The sequence below is a fragment of the Aotus nancymaae genome, unplaced genomic scaffold (assembly GCF_030222135.1).
Source record: "Aotus nancymaae isolate 86718 unplaced genomic scaffold, 86718_ANA_hifiasm-v0.15.2.pri h1tg000040l, whole genome shotgun sequence".
Classification (NCBI taxonomy): Eukaryota; Metazoa; Chordata; class Mammalia; order Primates; family Aotidae; genus Aotus; species Aotus nancymaae.
Genome location: NW_026988454.1, coordinates 55,219,309 through 55,241,939, shown reverse-complemented (window position 1 = coordinate 55,241,939; position 22,631 = coordinate 55,219,309). Strand labels below are relative to the sequence as shown.

The 22,631-nt window shown below is 38.4% G+C and overlaps 1 protein-coding gene across 4 annotated transcripts in view; it reads right to left on the bottom strand.

Moving 5' to 3' along the window:
• The window catches only part of LAMA4 (laminin subunit alpha 4), a 151,472-nt gene that overhangs the window by 38,011 nt on the left and 90,830 nt on the right, over positions 1 to 22,631 (bottom strand). For all 4 annotated transcript variants that reach the window (XM_012438425.2, XM_012438424.2, XM_064360768.1 and 1 more), the window contains 6 exons: positions 21,073 to 21,189; positions 14,301 to 14,449; positions 10,309 to 10,450; positions 9,595 to 9,691; positions 5,056 to 5,172; positions 2,732 to 2,911 (listed from right to left, as the gene is read on the bottom strand). In XM_012438425.2, coding sequence (XP_012293848.2) covers positions 2,732 to 2,911; positions 5,056 to 5,172; positions 9,595 to 9,691; positions 10,309 to 10,450; positions 14,301 to 14,449; positions 21,073 to 21,189 — 802 coding nt within the window. The remainder of the gene's footprint in view (positions 1 to 2,731; positions 2,912 to 5,055; positions 5,173 to 9,594; positions 9,692 to 10,308; positions 10,451 to 14,300; positions 14,450 to 21,072; positions 21,190 to 22,631) is intronic.

The window sequence follows — 22,631 nt, the reverse complement described above, 5'->3', positions numbered from 1 at the left end:
ACAGTACTAGATGGAGGAAACAGGTAGCACTCAGAAAAGTGGCAATTGTGCCAAGGTAGGGGTGGGCGGCTATGGTCTGTGGGCGCAGACAAGGGTGATGCTACAAGCTGATCATAGTGACCTTTTATTTCTTTTTATTCTTGCGCATCTTGCTGGAGAACAAAACAACATCTGGGTGTTGCGGGTTGAGGAAAGCAGCAAAAGAGGAAGTGGCTGGAGGGGGAGATGCATACTCCCCTTGACTCAGTCTAGTGCATCTGTGCCCCACAAGGCTTGCCACTGACCTACTTATGTCCTTTTTTTTGAATGCATAACTTAGACATAGAAAAGAACTCAAGTCAGCCAGGCATGGTGGCTCACGCCTGTAATCCCAGCAGTTTGGGAGGTGGGTGAATCACCTGAGGTCAGGAGGTCGAAACAAGCCTGGCCAACATGGGAAAACCCTGTCTCTACTAAAAATACAAAAATTAGTCTGGCATGGTGGCACGCGCCTGTAATCCCAGCTACTCGGGAGGTTGAGGCGGGATAATCCCTTGAACCCAAGAGGCAGAGGTTGCAGTGAGCTGAGATTGTGCCACTGCATTCCAGGCCGGGTGACAGAGCTAGACTCTCTCAAGAAAAAAAAAAAAGCACAAGTCATAAGGATACAGCTTGATGAGAGAAACTCAAAACAAAGAGAATGGCATAACTTTTTCCAGAGTTTCATTGACTGAACAGTGATTCTTAAAGTGTGGTTCCCAGACAAGCAACATCAGCATCACCATGGACTTATCAGAAATGCAAGTTCTTTGGCCCTGTCCCAAGCCCACTGAATCAGCAATTCCAGGAGTGGGATCCAGCGGTCTGTGTTTAACAAGCCCTCCAGGTGATTCTAATGCATACTAATATTTCAGTAGCATTGGCCCAGAGATGGAATACTTTTGAGGTATTCTCTTATTTAAGGGCAGGGCCATGGTCATTAAGCATTAGTAGCTGGGCAAGAGCAAGCCTCTTTTTAGAGAAAAACTAAACTCAGATCCAGGATACTATGTCAGTGCAGATCAAGGAAACATCCCTTCTCTGTACTTAGGACATACAATGTTTCTCTAGCACAAGGAATAGAATTAAGTAAAATAATAGCAACCATCAGTTTATTATATTGATTAATACAGAGGTAAATATGTGTTGTTTGGATCACTGACCACGACACCTATTTTATAGTATACTAGTCTTTAAAAACTAGAGATACTATACTGAATGAATTGTTAGATAGTGATTATGGAAATATATATATAAGACAGAGTCTCCCCGTTTCCTACAGTCAATTCTCTCAGAAAAAGGAGGCCACTGTCTATTAGAGTCTTTATAAAGTTTCTTCATTATGGTATCCTCTTTCATTTACTTTGTTTTGAATCACAAAATGCTATTTGAGAAAAGCACAGTAAACAATTTCAATTAGCACTAGTTCTGGATGCTTACTGGAATCACTTGGTAAGACTGGTAAAAAATGGAAACAAGCCTGTAATCCCAGCAGTTTGGGAGGCCGAGGTGGGTGGATCACGAGGTCAAGAGATCGAGACCATCCTGGTCAACATGGTGAAATCTCATCTCTACTAATACAAAAAATTAGCTGGGCATGGTGGCGCGTGCCTGTAATCCCAGCTACTCAGAAGGCTGAGGCAGAATTGCCTGAACCCAGGAGGCAGAGGTTGCAGTGAGCCAAGATCGCGCCATTGCACTCCAGTCTGGGTAACAAGAGTGAAACTCCGTCTCAAAAAAAAAAAAAAAAAAAAAAAGGAAACAAAAATGTAAGACAGATTTAGTACATATTCCTGAGGCAATATCATTATAAATGGAAGAGTCGAATATCATGTAGACAAATGTTTTAAAGACAAAAATTTAAAAGCACTTACATGAGTGGTTACTTGGAAGAAATAAATGTATACTTAAAAGATCATTACAAAAAAGCTATTTTACTGTTATGGCAATGAGTATTTGTAAATTGGAATAAAATTTCCAGTGATAGGTCATATATGGATTTATAACCTTTCTTAATTCAGTTACAAGTGAAGGTAATATTATATGCAAAGTCATATTGGAGAACAAAAAGTGCTAGTCATGATTTGTCATGATATTGATGGACATTGTTATTTAAGAGGGAAACTTCACAAGTACTACATGGTTCTAATATCTACAAAATAAATTAGGTAGACATGAAAATATTTCATTTTCATTTCTATAGAACTGTATATTCAAGTTGACCAACATACTGTTCTTAATAGAAAGCTGGAGTTATGTTTGGCTGCATTCAGTATTTGTTGGTAATAACCTGCTTTACTCAGATAAAGAAAAAGCAATGTTGCTTAGTAAAAGCAATGCCATTTAGTATTTTTTTTCCTAAAAGCTAAACAGTATTTTGTTAAGATTATTTACCCAACATTTGATTAACTTTGTTCCCTAAAGGATAAGTCTTACATTGTTACAATTACTACCATTATTTCACATAGAAAAAATTATGACTTTTTAACCAATCTATCTAGTGTTTATGTGAAATATATATGTTTTTCATATGTATACACGCAGGTATATACAGATAGATGAACAGAGCAAAACCTTTTCTTTTTCTAAGCTAACTTCTACAACTTTCAAATCCAAAACCCAAATGAAGAAAACTGTTTCTTGACACAAGTTGTATAGAGTTTAATGGCCTATTCCTTCATTAGATTCAAATTGTAAAATTTCTAAGTGATACCTGCATCTCTAGCAGAGTCCACTGCAGTATTGTAAGCAGAAGAGTCAAAATTTTGAAGATTCTGCGACCAGTTGGTTAGATTGTTGGCCATGGGGGCGGTGGCCTGTTGCACCTCCATCGTGGTCCTGTTGGCTTCCTCGGTGATCAGCTTGGACTGCCCCAGGCGCTGCTGAGCATCCCCTTCACACAGAGCACAGGGTCATTCACTTTGCAGAGAAGTTGGACATTTGTTGGGGAACATTGACACCCCTTTAACCCTTGAATGAAGCCCAGATCTCACATTTTGGGCTCTTAAGTAAAAGTAAGATCTTTAGATAATCATGTGGCTCATTGAAAACATTTCCAAATTAAGAGGTAAATTTAAAAAGAAGAGTATAAGTATTTCCTATAAGCTGATGAGAAAGCCATAGAAAATGCACGTGAGATTTTAACTCATAAGAGGTTTGTGTCTGAAATTAATTGCAAATATCACTTTCTTTTATGAAAAAGTAGGCTTGTGGAACACTTTTGTCATAAAAATGATGCTATAGAAGTTGATCAATAAAAAAAGATATTTTTTAGTAGAAAAAAAGCAAATTTCAAAGAGTTTTATTGGTGAATTCCAATTTTTGTTAAAAAATTACATCTTTAAAATAATCATAATGTAAGTTTACAACAAAAAATTTTGTCTAGGGGATGGGATTATGGGTGATTTTCTTCTTTTTTCTTAACTACATTTTCTAATTTTTCTATAAGAATTAGTTATTTTTTATAATACAAATAATTAGAATTCACTTAGGTGATCTTATAACTTCAAATTTTATAAATTTGAAGTTATGTCCTAATTTGGTTATTGGATTTCTTTGGCCCCAACTGTAAAATAATTAGAGTTATAAAATAATTATAAATTTGAAGTTATACCATTACCTAAGTAAATTCGAATTATTTTTATTATACAAGTAATACATAATTAATTTAATAATATATAAATAATAATTTATTAAGGTGAGGATACCTTTCATTTAACCTCACACACTCTGGATTCTAATAAATGCTGGTTTCAATCCTGAATCTGCTTCTTACTGGCTGTACCTGTTGCAGCAATTTCCCTAACCTCGTGAACCTCAGAGTTCATATTAGCCTGAAGGCAATAGTGGCACTTATCCCCATGACATAAGGTATTAATATGACTGGCTGTGTTCCCACCCAAATCTCATCTTGAATTGTAATCTCCATAATCCCCACCAGTCATGGGAGGGACCACTGAGAGATAATTGAATCATGGGGGTGTTTTTCCTCATGCTGTTCTTGTGATAGTGAGTTCTCACGAGATCTGATGGTTTTATAAATGTCTGGCATTTCCCTTTTGCTCAGCAATCATTCTCTCTCCTGCCACACTGTAAAGAGGTGCTTTCTGCAATGATGGTAGGTTTCCTGAGGCCTCCCAGCCATGCAGAACTGTTAGTCAATAAAAACTCTTTTTTTATATATTACCCAGTCTTGGGTATTTCTTTATAGCAGCACGAGAATGGATTAATACAGGTATGTTGAACACTTAGGACAGTGCCCAGATCATATTAAGCATCAATAAACAGTAACTCTGATGATGCTGCTGATGATGTTTCTTTGTGAAGGACCACTCTGCTGGCCAGAGCTTTGGTGCACTGTAGCTAGGATTCACTCATTCCAATAAAACACCCATATGCTGCACTAGTATTTTAACTTTCATTGTGCTGAGGAAGGCACATCTGCTTCCAATCACATCAATGTAAGATACCACTGCAGTCCCAGATTAAGGAAAATGTGTGCTTTTGTTTCTCTACTTGGGCTTGTTGGTCTCCTTGGTCTCTGTTTGGTCTCTGGACCTGCTGTTTATGTGATAAGAATGACTCAACATGTAACAGGGGAAAGCTGTGTACAGCTGAGGCCAAAGAAATCCAATAACCAAATAAGGGCATATTGTTATGAGGAAGGATGTTCATAAGAAAGCCATTGTCAAACACTATAAACAGCTTGATCTCATTGATCTCATTAAAAGACACACACACATGCATGCACGCACACACACACACACACACACACACACAGAGGAAATGCTGGGAAAAAAAGGATCTCAAATATAAAGGTCACCTCTAGGTGGTGTGATTACAGCGTTTATATTTATTTTCTTTTTATTTTCTATAACAATTTTTTTGGTGATGAACACAAATTGTTTTGTCATCAGAAAATAACATTTATGTCTAAAAACATTGACAATAAACAATCACCTAATTCTTCCTTGAAGGTTTACCTTACATTCCAGTGAACCAACAGATGAGACTTCAATTCTCTCTTATGATGCTTACCTCTCTCTGCTGCTTGTAGTCGCTTAACAGCATCATTGAGTCTGGTTTTAAGGGCACTTTTCCTTGCTAGGGCTCCACCCACACGCCTGCTGGTGTCAGCCACCGCCTCATCACTGCCTGTAGAGAAGGAGCAGAAAGAAGTGGAGCCAAGATGCCTCGAAAGGTTTTATTTTCAACAAGGAAACTTCTCATTTGTAGGATGGAATCATCTGCAGTGTTTGAATACTTTGAACATAGATCAACAATTCTGGAAAGTACCATTTAAAATTCGAGGTACAGAATTGCAGAACACTTGTAATACTGCTTGTGAGTGACTTAGGATGCTATAATGGTTAATTTCTTTGATGGAAACATATAGCCCTGCTGTGACTAATAACACCAAGCAGCACAATTGTTAACGAGCTGAAAAGAAAAAAAATCTCTCTCTCTCTCTACATATATATGATAATGACTGGTGATAAGAATAATTCTTGCTTTCTTATTTGTTCCAATAAGATTTTAATTGCTATATAACATACATCTAGAAAAAGCCATCCTTTATAAGTGCACAGTTGACAAATTTTCACAAAATGAACACCAAATATAACCAGCATCCAAGTCAAGAAAATAGAAACTTATTACCATCTTCAAAGCTCCCTAGAGCCCCTGTGCTGACCCGAAGATGATCACTATTTTGAACTCTATCTCCATCTGTTGGTTGTGTCTGTTTTTTTTTTTTTTTTTTTTTTTTTTTTAACATCTTGATAATGTAGTTTGTCTTCCAGATTTGGTTTTATTCTTCGACTGTCTTGGCTGTTATTGGCTTTCCCCTCTCATTTCCATATAAATTCTAGAATATTCAGTTCAGGTACTTAAATCAATACTAAATTGAATCTGTAGATGAATATGGGAGAATTGTCATTTTTACAAATTTGAGTCTTCTACTCAATGAATATGATATTTATTTATTATTTACATATAAATTATTGTTTAGACCATTTATCTGGATCTTTATGTGTAGCAAACTTAGCTTCTTTATCAAATTTATTCCTATTTATTTGATGCTGTTGAAAACACTGTTATTTTAAAAAGTTAATTTCCCACTGTTGTATAAAATTAAACTGATTTTTACACATTGAATTGGTAATGTAGGGTGTCTTTGTATTGTTTCTAATATTAGTAGAAAAGCGTTCATTTCCATTTTAATATATTTGCTGAATATTATTTTATTTTTCAGATTATGAAAGTTTCCAAGTTTGCTGAGTCTTTTTTTAAACGGGTATCAAGTTTGTTAAATAATTTTTCTACATGTAGTTAGATGATCAAATGAATTTCTGCTATATTCTATAAATGTGACAAATTACAATTGATATTTTAAATGTTAAACTATTCTTGAAATCCTAAAATAAACTCAAATTGGACATCATATATTGCATTTTATATATGTGCTAGATTTGATTTGCTAATATCTTAATTAGAATTTTTGCATCCCTTTTTGTAAGAGAATTTGGCTTATAATTTTCCTTTTTAATAATATCCTTATGTGATTCAGGTAACCAAGTTTTGTTGGCTTCATAAATCATGTTGGAGAGTGCTTTCTAGTTTTCTGTTTTCTATAAGAGTTTGTATGAGAGTGGTGTTATTTCTTTTTTAAATGTTTAAGAATTCACTTGGGAAGCCATCTGAGCCTTGAGATTTCTTTGTGGGTAGGGATCAATGGATGGTTAAATTTATTATACATACGTATGTACATGCAGTTCTATTAGATTTCCTATTTGCATCAGTTCTGAGAGTGTTTTGCTTACAAAATTGTTCTTGAAAGAGTGCTTGTGGCACAGCAGCTAAACTGGGGTCATCCTTGAGCAAATTCCATCAGGTCAGGATGTAATTATCTCAAAATCTGAACTAAAGGATCAACTTTGCCAGTAATTCTTTGCTTCTGTTTGTGCTTTGTTTAATTCCAAATCACTAAGAATTTTGTTTCTTAACAAACAGCAAAATAGTTTTATCACTTCTAATTACACTTTTCTCCTTCTTTCCAATGGGATTGTAAAGCTACACTCTCTGATGGCACCCTTTTTCTTTTCTATTACGTAGTCTTAATGTGTTTGGTTTATTGTTATCTTCCCCCACAAATATGTGTATAATGGGTGGTGTTGTCACTAAGTACAGTTAACCAAACACAAGCACTTCTTTTGCATTTTCTCTGGATAGTGTGGAGAATTTACCTCCTTCCTCTTTCAAGTTTCAGTTTCCAAACATTAGAATACGAACAATGTTGTAGCTCTTATTTTTGGGTCTCATGACTGCAAAAACAAAAAAAGTACTGGCCGACATACTGAGAAAGAATATATTTAACTCTGTATTTGGAGCTCTTGATACATAGAGGAGAAAGAAAATCTATTTTGGGCTTGATGGCTATAATAAGAACTGTTTCAAAAGAAGTGTGTTCTATTTGGAATTTACTGTCTTACATAAATACTTTTCATTTTTCAAATGAGTTAAGTAGAAGATTCATTTAAATAGCAGCTTCCTGAGATTATATTGATATCAACTATGTGATATATATAATGAAAAGGAAAATTGGGAAATAAAGATTACTGATCATTGAAAGGAATTTGGAAATGAAGAAAAGGTAATCTGAAATGATAACGTCATTTAGCAGATGACCTTGGTTTAATTTGAAAACTTGAATGTACATCACAAATGTGTGTATTTTCAAGAGAAGATAGTCCTATAAAGTTCTTTTTTTTTTTGAGACAGAGTATCACTCTGTCACCCAGGCTGGAGTTAAGTGGCACGATCTTGGCTCACTGCAGCCTCTCCCAGGTTCGAGCAATTCTCCTGCCTCAGCCTCCGGGTAGCTGGGACTACCGGTGCTCACTGCCCCGCCTGGTTAATTTTTGTATTTTTAGTAGAGATGGGATTTCACCATGTTGGCCAGGATGGTCTTGATTTCCTGACCTTGTGATCTGCCCCTCTTGGCCTCCCAAAGTGCTGGGATTACAGGCATGAGCCACCGCGCCCAGCCCTGACAGTCCTATAAAGTTCTAAGCTACACAGTACTAACTCCTTATTGTTCCTTTTGCAAATAAGTACAAGAAGGGATTTGGCCAAATGAGATCATGAAATAGGTGAAAAGGTCTGCAAAATATCAAACAGGCTAATGCAGAGAGATTTATCAGACATAAAATATGGAACTTTGAAGGGATGTCATTCCCAAAATAGTAAAGTGTTTTTTATGAGGTTCCATAACTTAATAATGACAATAACTCAATAATGAGAGACTATATTACAAGTTATCAAAAAATAAAATAAAATATTTAAGTCACTGTGTCATGATGACTGACACATTCTGGTCTTTACAACACAAAAAACAAAAGCAATACATAGATATAGCAACATTTATTTAGAAATATTTTGCTGTTAATATTCTAATTCTTCACCACTGATATTCTAAATATTTTCCATAGAGTATGTTCATGATAGATTTACATAATAAATTAATTAGACATGTAATAATTAGAATAGAGAAACAATGGCACTTTTTATTGCCTTTGTTTACCCATGAAAATAAAATAACAGTTGTTTTATGGGAAATAAATAGTTAAGTATCTGCATATGAAAGCATAGTGCATTTATCGTCTCTATATAATGGCTCTTTGCAAAAGAAAAGAATATGCATGAGTAAATGAGATTAATTACTTTGACAAAATTGGGTGAGGTTTTTGTTTTCAAACTTGGCTTTTGTTTTTAGGTGGTAGTTAGAAGTTCGCAAGATGATGAATTTCCAACCTCATTAGTCAATGTTCAAAAATCCTTAGGAATTAGTTCATTATCTCAGAGATGAATAATTGTTAGTGAATTTTTTAGTCCATTCAATTGTTTTTAAGAGGAACTCACAAGATTCAAAATTGTCTAATGTGGTTTTGCTTTGATTTTTTCTTCCCTCCCTCACTCTTGGATGTGCATGCTTTATCAATTACAAACATTGGCCTTTGGAAAAGCTTCCTTCCATATGGTCATTAGGTCTGTCATAAATACAGTAAACTGTGTAGAATGCAAATTACAAAAAAAAAATGCGAATAATCAGATGGCTTCGTGGTACCCTGTCATCCTAATTGACTTACAGTGGCGACCCATTCCTTCATGGGAAACATTTTAAAAGGCCTTCTGAATTGTTCAAGGAAGAGGAAATTCTGTACCATATAGTTTTAGTGTTAAGCGTATTTTATGACATTTCCCCTTAAAAACTGGTATTTATGGTAAGTTTCTACTAATCAGCCTATTTGATTAGCAGGAATATCCTCGATAGGTGAGATAGCCATATGTTTCCATGTAGTTTACTACTTGGCAGTTGTTGTTTTTTTTTAAATCACAATTTTAAGTATCAAGTTTTTACTCTTTTATAACATGACTCTGAGCAGGAACTATTGTATGTTATTTAGTTATAATATTATTTATTCTTTAATCTTAGATTTTGGAAATCTCTGTCTACATGTATGAAAGGACAGAAGCAGCTGTACATTAGAAGGGAGATAGGAAAGTGAAGATATTTACTAGACTCTGCCTTTGCTTGCAGTTCTCTGGCTTGATTGAGGAGGTTCTCGCTTTCATCTTTATGGTAAATGATTTGAGTATCAATCCCACTCACCGCCTACAGAGGAATTGGGAGGAGAGAGTAAAAATGACAGCAGAAGAAGTAAGCTATTCATGGTTGCAGGATTTAAATGACACAGTTTATCTGCTAAACACCAAGCAAAATTCATTCAGCTTCATTTTCACAGCTCAAAATTAAGGTCAGATATAAATGTTACCATGAGAAAGCAATGCCTTTGGCATTTTCAAGGTAATTTTTTTTTTTTGAAAGATTAAGTGAACCTAGAACAAAGCCCTGGCCAAGGCTTGTCACATAGACGCCACGTAATAAATAATTTTGAGTTGAAAAAATCTAAATGCATGCATAAAGCATCTTCTCTACCAGCAGAAACTAATTTTAAATACATATGTTTTTTTTTTTCAGGGACTTTGACTGAAAATACCAAATTGTCAAAGAAAATAGCATTTGCCGATGGGAGTACAGCACATCTTGAAGAACCTGCAGACTGAAACCTTCATGGCCTTCATGAAATGGTCTTTCCTTAGTTCCCCTGCCCTTTCCACTCTTTCTGCCATTTGTATTTCACACTGGAAGTTCAAGAGACGACATGGGAAAGCAGAAAAGTCATAAAGTGGAAAACACAAAGTGTAAATGAACTTTAAGGGAACACTCACATCATAAATTCGGTCAGTGGTGTTCAAAGCAAATTCTGCTGTTTCGTTGGCTTCACTAACATAATTGACAATATTTTCATAGACATTTGATGCATCCAAAGCCTTCTGTACCAGCCCGTTCATATCTGAACTGTGCAACTTCCTGTTAATAAACAAACATTGTTATTTCTCCTTCTTACCTTTTTGGGGAATGGGGCCATTTTTAATGCTTATTTTAAAATACTTCTAGGATCACAGATGCTTCCTTCCTGTTATTCAAAGTCACCTGGCGTGGCAAGGTTTTCTTGAGGGTCACACCTGCTCTGCATTCTTCTGTCTTTGCTGAACCCCATTTTGGTTCTGTGACAGCTGCCTGTCTGGCCGTAGCAGCAGGAAAAAGGAATGACGATTTACAAACAGCCTCTGCTCCTCTTCCAGCAGGAATTTGTTTATGTGATGGATGTCAGGCAGAGGAATGAACCCATGATCATCATTACCAAGTTCTTATCCAAATCAGCATTGTCATTTCCTTTCCACAGAGGAAACCAAGGCTCTGGGAGAGTATGCAGAGCTTGTCTAGGGCACATATTGTCAAGGTTTGTCTCACTCCTAAGGCCTGGCTGCATCCTGGGGCTCAGGAATGAGACAGCCCCAGCTGTTGGGAGAAGGTCTTGACATGTGTGTGGTGGAGTACACGTCGTTTGCTGAGAGGCAATGGCAAGAAACACTGAACTATCCCCAGGCAGAAAATTGCTAGAACAAGTAAGCAATATGTACCGGTCATGCACTAGTTAAACCAGTTTCCTAAACGCAGAATATATGACCTTGCCCCCATTGCTGACTTGCAAAGAGTGCTTTCTAGCTTATTTCTATTTTAGTAGTGAACAGGCACTATCTGCCTGTTTATCTTTATTCTATGAAGAAACACTGAGCACCTGCTTATTAAAAATAATCACTTGTTCACAAAGAATAAATATGTGGGTCAGAGTCTGCTCTGGGCTTTCAGCTGGGAAATGCTGTCAGTCCCCTGATGTTCCACTCTGTTTCCCAATTTTGCACTCTCTCTGTGTATCTGCTTCTTAATTCCTTCAGCACCACTTGGGTTGGGGTCTCTATGACCAAGCTGGTCTCAGCACCCAGCCCTTCCTCAGCACACAGCCCCAGCTCAGTCTACCCTCACCCCTGCCCTTCCACACCATAGTCTCTGCCTTTGCTCCTCTCTGGCCTGTGTAAGGTTAATCCAACATTTACTGAGTACCCATCACACACTGGGCACTCACACACAGGGGCTAATAATGTAGGATATAACAGGATAAAATATGTAAATGCTTGGTATGCCATGCCTGGCATCTGCTAATCATCAGGGTTTATTATTACACCTACACCATTTCCTGAATTGGGATTTTAAAACTCTATGTATACCCACATAATTCATTTTATTGACAAATACCTCTACTGCTTCTGTAAAGCAAACTCTAACCTCCACTTCCACAGTTCATCTAAATCCTTTGTCTTAATTTTGTTCAATCTTAAATCCACCAATTCCTTATTTTTTTCTCGGTCCCAAACATCGATGATTAGTATCATTACCTGGTTCGTCAGTAACCTCCACATATACTCTGTGACCCGGTATATGACATTGCAGATCCCTCACTGGCTCCTGTTTTCAAACCACCTGACCTGTTGAGCTCAGTCATTGTTCCTCAGTCTCCTGCACCCAGTTCCAGTCCCTGTATGCTCCCTTACACTCAGAGCAACCTTCTCTGTATTTCTTTGGCTACTTCCCTCTCTGTTGTCCAAGTCTATCATCATTCTACCTGCTCTACAGAAGGGCTGACTTATTTATTAGGCACAGCAAGGACCTGCAAAAATGTTTTCATTTTTTCTTAATCAGAAGAAAAAATGAGGATAAAAATAATAATGGTGTTAATCTTTATACCAATGCAGACATGAAATAAAGGTTTTAATTTTTTTATAAAGAGAGGAACTCACCAAGGCAAAAGTGCCTGGTGGCCAGGCATAGTGGCTCACGCCTGTAATCCCAACACTTTGGGAGGCTGAGGTGGGCAAATCATGAGGTCAGGAGTTTGAGACCAGCCTGGCATCTGGTAATCATCAGGGTTTATTATTACACCTACACCACTTCTTGAATTGGGATTGGACTGGCATGTCGCTCCTAAAAATACAAAAATTAGCCAGGCTTGGTGGCGCACACCTATAATCCCAGCTACTCAGGAGGCTGAGGCAGGAGAATTGCTTGAACCCAGAAGGTGGAGGTTTCAGTGAGCCGAGATCATGCCACTACACTCACTACACTCTAGCCTGGGTGATAGAATGAGATTCTGCTTAAAAAAAAAAAAAAGTGCCTAGGGCCTATAGAAGTCATGTGGCTCTGTTCTGCAGAGGGGATTCTAATCTAAATACTCACTACCTGTTCCTCCCCACAACCTCTTCTTGGAAAATGGCTCAGAGAGCAAAATCTGGGGAAGACAGATAAGAAAACATTTTAAAGGAAAGGGAAAAAAGAAATGAGATGTTACAAATATGTATTAATATTATTAATATTTTAAATTTTGCTCATGAGAGTGGTAAGATACATGAGCATGAAACAAAGCCTTTATGACTTTGCTTTTATTACTAGGCACGGAACAAGTACTACCTCAATATTCAAATTAAAAAATGTGTTATTGAAATGGAAGCTTCTTAATGAATTATGTTTATCTTTGTTTGAGCACAGCATGTAAATCATTGTGTACACCTGATAGATGTGGAAGGATATTCACATTTTGAATAAAGATGTCTCTAAATTGAAATGCTTTCTTGAACATATAGTCAGAAATATTCTAAATAAAAAAGGACTTGAGGGTGATTGATATTTTGGATCATGTTTCATGTAAAGCATGTAGTAACTGTCTTAGAATCATGCTGGAACACTGTTGCAGACTGGCATTATGCAGGTGTTATATTTTGGAATGCCAATGAATGGGATGTAGTTACCGAAATGACAGAGAATAATGAAGAGAGCCATAAGATGGATCTCAAAAACAATATTCTGCCAATATAGCATATTATCAAAACAGCATTTTTTCTAAGCTCCATTTTATTGCCTTCATCAAAAGCTAATTTTCTAGGGCCATGATACCCAGCAGGATATAGCACTGTCTCACCCACTCATATACCAAGATTTTATGTAATCTCTTTTTTTTTTCTCTTCATAGGAGATTTGGAAGAGTGTTTGCAAATTTTGGCAATCAAGAATAAGAAAGTGATTTATATTTTGAACAGAAGTTAATATTGGTTCTTATTTTATTCATGACCTTTACTGGTCTTTTTTTTTTCTAATCTTTCTCTATAATGATCTCATTATTTACCTATTATTTCAGGGTCATGAATTCAATTCCGATCTTTCAGTACTTTTCAATTAACATTAATTGAGTGTCCAAGGGCTGTGTGACTCTCTTCTAGGTGCTGGGAGGAAAATTGCCAATTGATTTTCTCTTAACAGGTGTTGAAATAAAATAGTTCCTGCTGGGCACTGTGGAGTATTTGTCAGAAGTCAGTTATATTGCCAATTCCCAGCCAGCTTTACTTAAGACACTTCGGTGTGGAAAGATAATGCTGTCTATGAAATAAATAGGTGATGTTAGAATTAGACCGTCTAAAGGATCTGATTTATTTGATAATATTTTATATAGCATTTATGCCCCTAACCAAAAAGTCTTCATTCATCCTACTAATAATTGTGGAACAAACACCCTTCTCTTCCTGGAACACAGGCCTTTAATATAACAGATTTTTTAAAATCAAAAAGACCATCTCCCCCAAACAATGGCAATGAGTAATGATGAACTTTCAGATGGACCAAACAACCAATCGACATATCAACAAATAAGCATACGCATCCTTAACCAACCTGCCAAAATTGTATCCCAGTAGCTCTGGCATATGGAACTGAATAGTAACATTTTCTTCAGCCCATGTAGATTTTTGCATTTTTAAAACCAGGATATTACCTGCTCAATTCATTAGCTTCCTGTTGAAGGTCCTGTGCATGGTCAATAGCTTCTTGGACTAAATCATGGCTGAGGTTACTTAGGTTAGATAGTTTCACTTGTAGTTCATTTTTGGCTCCATCTATTTCTGCATAAATCCCTGATGCATTCTAAAGAAAAACATTTTTTTAAATAAATAAATTGAATTTAGAAGAACTTAAAACATTTTTTCCTAGGTACCAAAAGTTAATCTCTATTCTTTCTTATTTTGAAGGTCAGTAAATGTCAGTGCAGATCCGCGTTAGTCTGAAATGCTCTGAGTAGATATCTATTTATCCTGCATGGTCAGTGCTTTCTTCTCTATCGATTGCTTCCCTGGCGTTCACAACCCAGAAATGCTCTACCATTGCAGACCTGAAACCTAAACTAAGCTAAAACCTTCGATTATCTACACATTTCTATAATGTTACCACGGTCCTTTTCTGCTCCCTTCATAGCAAATTATTTCAAAAACGGGAAGTTGTTTATATATGTTGTTTCTATTCTCTCACTTTATATTCCCCATTTTGACCTATTCCTATCTGATTTCTACTCCATTACTCCACCAAAAGAGAAGTTCGCTTAACGACATCTAGGTTGCTAAATCCAATGACATCATTCCGTTCTCCTCTTATCTGACCTTTCAGCTCCATTTCATGTGGTTGACTACTTCCTGAAACTCACCTTGTGACACAGGCTCTCTTGGTTTTTAATCCAACCACATACCTATGATTTTGCCTAAAGATATGCAACTGTGGAGATGGATGTTCCTGCAACCCCATGACTTTCGGCCTTGGATGGCCCCTCAATGCTGCAGGGATTTGTTCTCCTAGTCACCCAAATAGTGATTCTAAACATTGTCATTACTCCTAAGTCAACATTTCCTTCACCCACCCGCATCTGATTCTAAACAGATCACTTTCTTTTTTGTTTTATTTGGAGGTCATCAACTGTTAGTGGGGGACACTTCTTCCACACTTCTGATGTCTCCTCTATATGCAGGGAGCCCAGTGAGTGAAACTCCAGACCTCTTTACCCCTTTCCTCACTCTACTCCTGTGAGAGGGGAGGGATGGATTTGATGGGTAAATTTGGGAAGATTAACTCTACAGGCTCTGCTCAACTCCACCTTTCTTTGTCCTGGGAGCAAGCTGTCAGCAGAAAGCCTGAGTTTTCCTGTGTTCCTCCATATAAAAGCTATTTTGGGCAGAACTCCCATCTAAGCCTCAGGGTGTTGCCTGTCTGGGTGGGCACAGCTGCCTAATTCTGGGACTGAATGTCAGCTGCTCCACTTGGCTAAGAGACCTAAAGCCATGCCTGCTGCTTAGCAGCTTTGGAAATAAGGCAACCTCCTTGGTCTGGGTATTTACTATTTTATTTATGTTTCAACCTGTTTAGAACTTGGGTTCTGGAAAGGGGCACTGTTTATTGGTAACCCCCGCAGAGACTCCAACACCAATGAACAGGAATTTCCCCAACTTTTTGCTATCAGCCCCCAGCCCTTCCCCGCAAACTCTATACATGATTTATAGCTACACCTACACATAAATGTCTCTCCAATTTTAAGAGGAAAAGTGTTCATTTTCTGTATAAAGCATGCTGCCCCATTGTCTTGGTAACCCTGTTATTCATTCCTGCTTCCTAGCTACTGACTCTTCTCAGATATAAACATGCTCAAGTATCTCCCAACAAAAAACAAACAAAAAACCTATTCTTTCACTCTAGGCTCCCTTCTAGCTTTTTCTCTTGCTTTGACACAGTGCACTTTACGGAAATTGTTCTTGCCGAGATTACCAACACCTGGCCCCAAATAGCCAGATCCACTTGCCATTTTCCCACCTTTATTTACTGGCTCTATCTGTGGTTTGCTACAGTGTTGGTCATTGTCTTTGCTTAAAACTCTTTCTTTTCCTGGCTTCCGTGACCGTGCTGTCTCCTGGGTCTCCTCATTCCTTGACCAGGAAAGAGATCATGAAAGTTGGTGTTTGACTCCCAACTCTTTCCTCTCTCCCCTGAGTGATCTAACTTCCTTCTCCGAGAGCAGTCTTCTAGTATTCCAATCCATTCTCTACTATCTTGCAGGAAAGGTAATTTTTCTATTAAGAAAGTCTGACCATGTTATTTCCCTTCTCAGAATCAGCCAGTTGCTTTGCAGGAATGAGTCCAATTTCTAAGCATGGCTTCATCAACTGACCACTCTTCTTTCGCCAATTTCATCAATTCTCATGACCCCCAACCCCCTATATCTTGTGGTGTAACCTTGACCAACTGCTTGTTGTTTTAATGCCCCATAAATTTTTCTGGTCCCTCTACCTTTGCACATATTTTCCCCTGCTGGAATAATTTTCTTTTTTTTCCTCTCTAATCTACCCGGAATAGCTCTACTCCTCCTTTAAAATTCAGCTCAAATATCACTTCCTTTATGTAGCCATCCCTAACTTCCTCAGGACGTGTTAAGTGTTGCCAAGTGTTTTTATTATTCATTCATGTGTCACATGATTGTAATAATATTAAGTGGTTGTTTAACTCACCACATCATACAATCCTGGGAGGCAGAGACTGAGTTTAACTTATTTTTGTAATCCCAGAATGTAGCACAAAGGGTTCCTAGTACAAAGGGTTTATTTTTGTGGAGGCAGTATTAAACCTCTAGCCATTTTGATTGGTCATCTGGGAAATAATACTTGGAAAAAAATGCTTTTTAATTGTGTAAGTGGAAAATAGACAATGGACATACCACTTTTACTCATTCATCCAATCAACAAATTTTGCCTGTGTGCCCATTATGGACCAGGCACTGTTTTAGGAGGTAGAATACCTTTGAACACAGTCTCCATTTTCAAGGAATTTACAGTTAAGTGGGGGATAGACAGATAATAAACAAGTGATGAAATAAGCAAATAAACTAATTTTAGGTAGTAAAAGACATTTTGAATAACTGACAGGTGGGATGGGATGAGGAGTGAGTGGGGGTAAGGGGTTCACTTGGATGGAAGAGTCATAAGGACACCAGTCATTTGAAGATCTGAGGGCAGCAGGTGCAGAGGTCTCAAGGCAGGAAATAAGTATGGTATGTTTGTAACACAGAGAGGAGTTTGTTGGGGTGTGGTGTAGTGAGTGAGAAGAGAGCTGGGTATGTGGTCAGAGAAGTGGGTCTGAGCTGCGTCATGTAGGGTCTCATGGGCCATGATAAAATGAGCTTGTTTCTTACTTTAAGTGCCACTGTAAAGTATGTTTAGGAGAAATAATGTTGGTTATGTTTTCAAAGGATTGTTCTGCTCCTGCACAGAGAATAAGCCTTGAAGGACGAGAGTGGAGACAAATGGATCAGCAAGGAGGCTCTGGTGGCAATTTAAACTGCAGATGAGGTGACTTGCACCAAAGAGTAGCAGTAGAGACTTGGAAGTGGTCAGAAATCAAGATTCAAGGCCCGGTGCGGTGACTCATGCATGTAATCTCAGCACTCTGGGAGGCCGAGGCAGTGGATCACCTGAGGTCAAGAGTTCAAGACCAGTCTGGCCAACAGGGTGAAACCTTGTCTCTACTAAAAATACAAAAAATTATCTGGGCATGGTGGCGGATGTTTGTAATGCCAGCTACTCGGGAGGCTGAGGCAAGAAAATTGCTTGAACTCAGGAGGCGGAGGTTGCAGTGAGCAGAGATTACACCATTGCACTCCAGCCTGGGCAACAAGGGTGAAATTATGTTTCAAAAAAAAAAAAAAGAAAAAAGAAATCAAGATTCATTTTAGAGATAAGGAGAAAGAAGAAAGCAGTAGTGACCCTGGAGTTGTGATTTGAGCAATTGGGTTGTGCCATTTATTGAGATGGGGAGGGAGTGGGTTTTATTCAAGACATGTCAAGTTTGATGTGCCTATTACTAATACATGGTAGATGAGATTGTGACTTTATTACAATCACACTGAGTTCTGACTTGAAAATGTCAAGTAAACACTTGGATATAGGAGTTTGGAACTCAGTGGCAGTGTCACAGCTAGAGGTATAATTGTGTAATCATTGGTATGTAATTGTTCCTTAAAGCCATGGGAGTCAGTGAGATCAGCTAGGGAGAGAGTACAGGTAGAAAAGAGGGCCCAGGACCATGCACAGAGCCATTAGCTATCCAGAGCAGAGATCAACATGGCCCAGGGGCAATGCAGCTCAAATCCTTTTTTTTCCCATACAGGGTCTCACTTTGTCACCCGGGCTGGAGTGCAGTGACACCATCAAGGCTCACTGCAGCTTCCACTTCCTGGGTTCAAGTGATCCTTCCATCTCAGTCTCCTGAGCAGCTGGGACTACAGGTATGCACTACCATGCCTAGTTAATTAAAAAAATACCTATATTTTTGTAGAGATGGGGGAGGGGTCTCACTATGTTGCCCAGGCTGGTCTCAGACTCCTGGGTTCAAGCAATCTTTCCCACCTTAGCCTCCCAGAGTGCTGGGATTAGAGGCGTGAGCCACTGCTCCCAGCCAAAGCCTGTTTTTGTATAACCCTGAGCTGAGAATACATCTTACATTTTTAAGCGGTTATAAAAACAAAACAAAAAAAAACCAAAAACAAACAAAAAACAACAACAGAGAAAGATAAGAAAAAATAGGGCCTGCAGAGCCTAAATTATTGACTCTTTAGAGGGTGTGCAGAAGAGAAGCTAGTAAAGGGGGCTGGGAAGAAACCACCTGCCAGGGGAGAAGCTGTGAGCGGGTACCAGAGGAGCCAGGACAAGGGCGCCATCTGGTGCTTAGAGGAGGGAAGGCTGAAAAAGCCCAGCAGAGACAGGCGACCACGGTTTTGGCTGCAGGAGGGTCGCTGGTGACCTGGACAGGAACAGTCTCAGTGAAGGGGGTTGGAATCCCCTTCGGAAACGGCCGAGTATAGGAGACAGTGGGAGTCTGGGAGGTAGAAACAGCAACGATACGTCACTCTTGAGATATTTTGCTTTGAAGCTGAGCAGAGTGGTAGGGCAGAAGTTAGAGGGGATGCAAGCTTTAGAAAAAAAATATATTTTTTTTGTTTGTTTGAGAGAGTCTCGCGTTGTCGCCAGACTGGAGTGTAGTGGTGTGATCTCGACTCACTGCAACCTCCGCCTCCCGGGTTCAAGTGATTCTACTGCCTCAGCCTCCCAAGAAGCTGAGAGTACAGGCCCGCACCACCGTGCCCAGGTTAATTTTTGTATTTTTAGTAGAGACAGGGTTTCACCATGTTGGCTAGGATGGTCTTGATCTCTTGAACTGATGATCTGCCCACCTTGACCTCCCAAAGTGCTGGGATTACAGGCATGAGCCACTGCTTCTAGCCGAAGGATTTTTTTTTTTTTTTTTAAACGAGCTTTTTTTCTTTTTGATGGTTAGGAGATAGTAAGGCATGTTTGCATGTTGATGGTAATGATTAAGTAAAGAATAAGACCTGGATGATTCAGAAGGGAGAGGGCATAACTTGAGGAGTGAAATCCTGCAACCCGTTATCAAGGTGAGGAAGGATGGGGTTCAGAGCACAGTGACGGGGCCAGACAGGAGGAGGAACACTTACAACAGAGGGGAGGCAGAGGTGTGGGTGCAGATGCAGGCGGGCTGGCAGATTTGGGGAGGAAGGATGAAGGGAGTTCTCTTCTGCTTGTTTCTAATTTTTCATAAAGCAGGAAGCAAACTCACCAGGCAGAACTGATTGCAGGAAAGTAGATTCCCACCAGTTGCATGCAGCTGCTCTGGTATGGCCATGATGCTGGGAATGAGTCAGGAATCTCAGTAGGTACAACAGAGGAACAGGCAGATAGGGTAGTTAAGGGTATTTTGAAAGAATGATTATGTTGATAATTTAAGCTGCTTAAGGAGGGAAGAAAGGATGTGAGAGGGGTAGGGTAAAAAAATCAGGGAGGTCTCCACGTGACCAGAGAATTACTAGAGTGGGCATTCTAGAGTACATGAGATAGGAGTTGGTGCTCTGGGAGGGAGGTGCTTGAAACTAGGGTTTGGGAAGAGGTAATGTTACTGATAACAAGGTCTGAGTAGGGCCATAGGTGGGATAACAGAGGTGGACTGAAGGATAAGCTTGCTGGAGAGGATGAGTTCAAGGAGCCAGAGGTCAGAGAGTTGGTGACTTCATCCATATGGATTTTGCTGTCACCAAGGAGAGTGATGGGAGTCGGGCTGGAGAGCAAGACAGGGTGTTTGGTGCTGAAATAGTCAAAGGACGAGATGACAATCAAATGACCTTAAAGTGTTATCTTTCAAAAGGTAATAAAAATGAGCTGAGAGTAATTTCATGATAGTTTGGTTCACTGCATTTTATTGGAAATTTTCTACTTTTCAAAATGTGACTTTTATTGATTTTGAATGCCAGATTTATTAAACACAACTTTATGAGTAAAGAGTGAGTAGCATGGATCGAGAGCAGCACTTTCAATAGAACTCTCTGCAAGAAGTTCTACTATATTCAGTGGCACAATGCCTGTTTCTGCACGATGCCTGTGTTACTGTATATACTAGCTGCTAGCTATGTGGTTGCTGAGGACCTGAAACGTGGCTAATGTGACCGAAGAATTAAAATTTTAATTTTATTAAATTTTAAGTAGTTTAAATTTAAGTAGTGATGTGTGGCTGGTGGCCATCGTACAGTGCAAGAAACTAAAACATTCAGTCATCTGGTCTTTAAAATGCCTGCTCACTTGATAGATCTGAATTTATTATTATTCTGTGACATTGAGCTGCCGTTGTAACCTGCTAGAAATACCTGAACAAGTCACGTGCGTCCTTACCTTTATTATATCATCAAGTTCTGAAAGAGTTAGACGAGGTGTTGTCAGAGAGTCCGCAGATGTGCTCAGAGACCTGTTCACCACTTCCGTTTGTTCCCTCACTCTTTCCTGTTGCTTCTGCAGGAAGGAAGAGCAAGGGAGAGTGAAGTGAACGTGTCTTTAGGGAAAGCGGTAAATGTTAACTTGCTCTCTTTTGACTCAGACAAATCTGGGATCATATCCCAACTCCATCCTTGCTGTGTGCCTTTGGGGAACGCTACCTGTCTGATGTTGTTTTCTCATTTATAATACGGAGATAACAAGAGTAAGAACCTTGGGAGATTAGAAGCACTGAGGATTATTGTAACATTGTCATCTCAAAGACAGCTAGCACTTTAAAGAGGTTATTTGACTCTTTTTCCGGAATATAAAGGGGGACTATGGAGACAGGATTGAACGCAGGCTCTATATTTGCAGTGACTGGAATATGAATTAATTCAAAAAGCATTTATCATTTGCCAGCTCTGGGCCTGACACAAACAACCCATTTGGACAGGAACAGACAATATTCAAAAATAATCTCAATGTCCTTTTAAAAATTAAAAATGGCCCAACAGAGACAGGTATAATTTAATAAAATTATAATTTTATTAAAGCATAAAATTATAATCTTGCTTCATACCACTCAGAGCTCTTGATTGTAAATGCTCAGATGTTTTGAGAAGGAAAATTAAGGGTTAATACATATCTTGATGACTACTTTAATTGCTACCTTCACTTTTAGGTTCTAGAGGCAGGGACATTGTGATTCTGAAGAAATATTACGGGGCTTCCAATGAGTTCAGAGTTTGAAAGAAACACAGGAAGAAATTTTAGGAGGGAAAAGTAGAAGACTCATTTTACAATTTGAGTGAAAAATGAGTTGAAGTTACCTTAGAAATAGTAATTTAAGTTAGAGTTGAAATATACATTATGGTGTAATCTAGGATATCATAGAAATAATTATAGAAGCCTAGACAGAGAAGGAAATACTTTAAAACTTCCTAAGTTCATCTTAATGTCCTTTCTTACTCCCTGCAGTCTTTCCTGACTTAGTAAAAAGGAAGAATGGAACCCATCTTCTCCAAATATGTTGCTATGGGGTAGATGTAGGTCTAGAGACAGAAAAGAATCACATTTGAACATCCTCTTAACGCAAGAACATTTTAAAATAATCAATTTCCCCTCAATATCCATCAAGCCTAATACAGTGTGACTATCTGAGGTCAATTATTCTTATCTCTACAAAGACAGGGAGTTACACGGCTGTGCACAAAAGCAATACTGTAAAATATGTGGGTTAAAGTATGTAAAAGAAGGGAGTTGAAAAAAGGTTGATATTAGTTACCTTTCACATAACTGTTTTCCTTTTATAGTGTATGAGCTATGACCCCTTCTGTAAGTTCTCTCTGGGTGACTGTGGGAGAACACCGCTAAACACCCTTAAGTAAGAGCCAGACTTCAAAGCTGTTGCTAATAGCACTGTATGATAAGCTTATTTTCAGTAGATGAAAAATGACATGCTTCAAGTTAATGAGTTT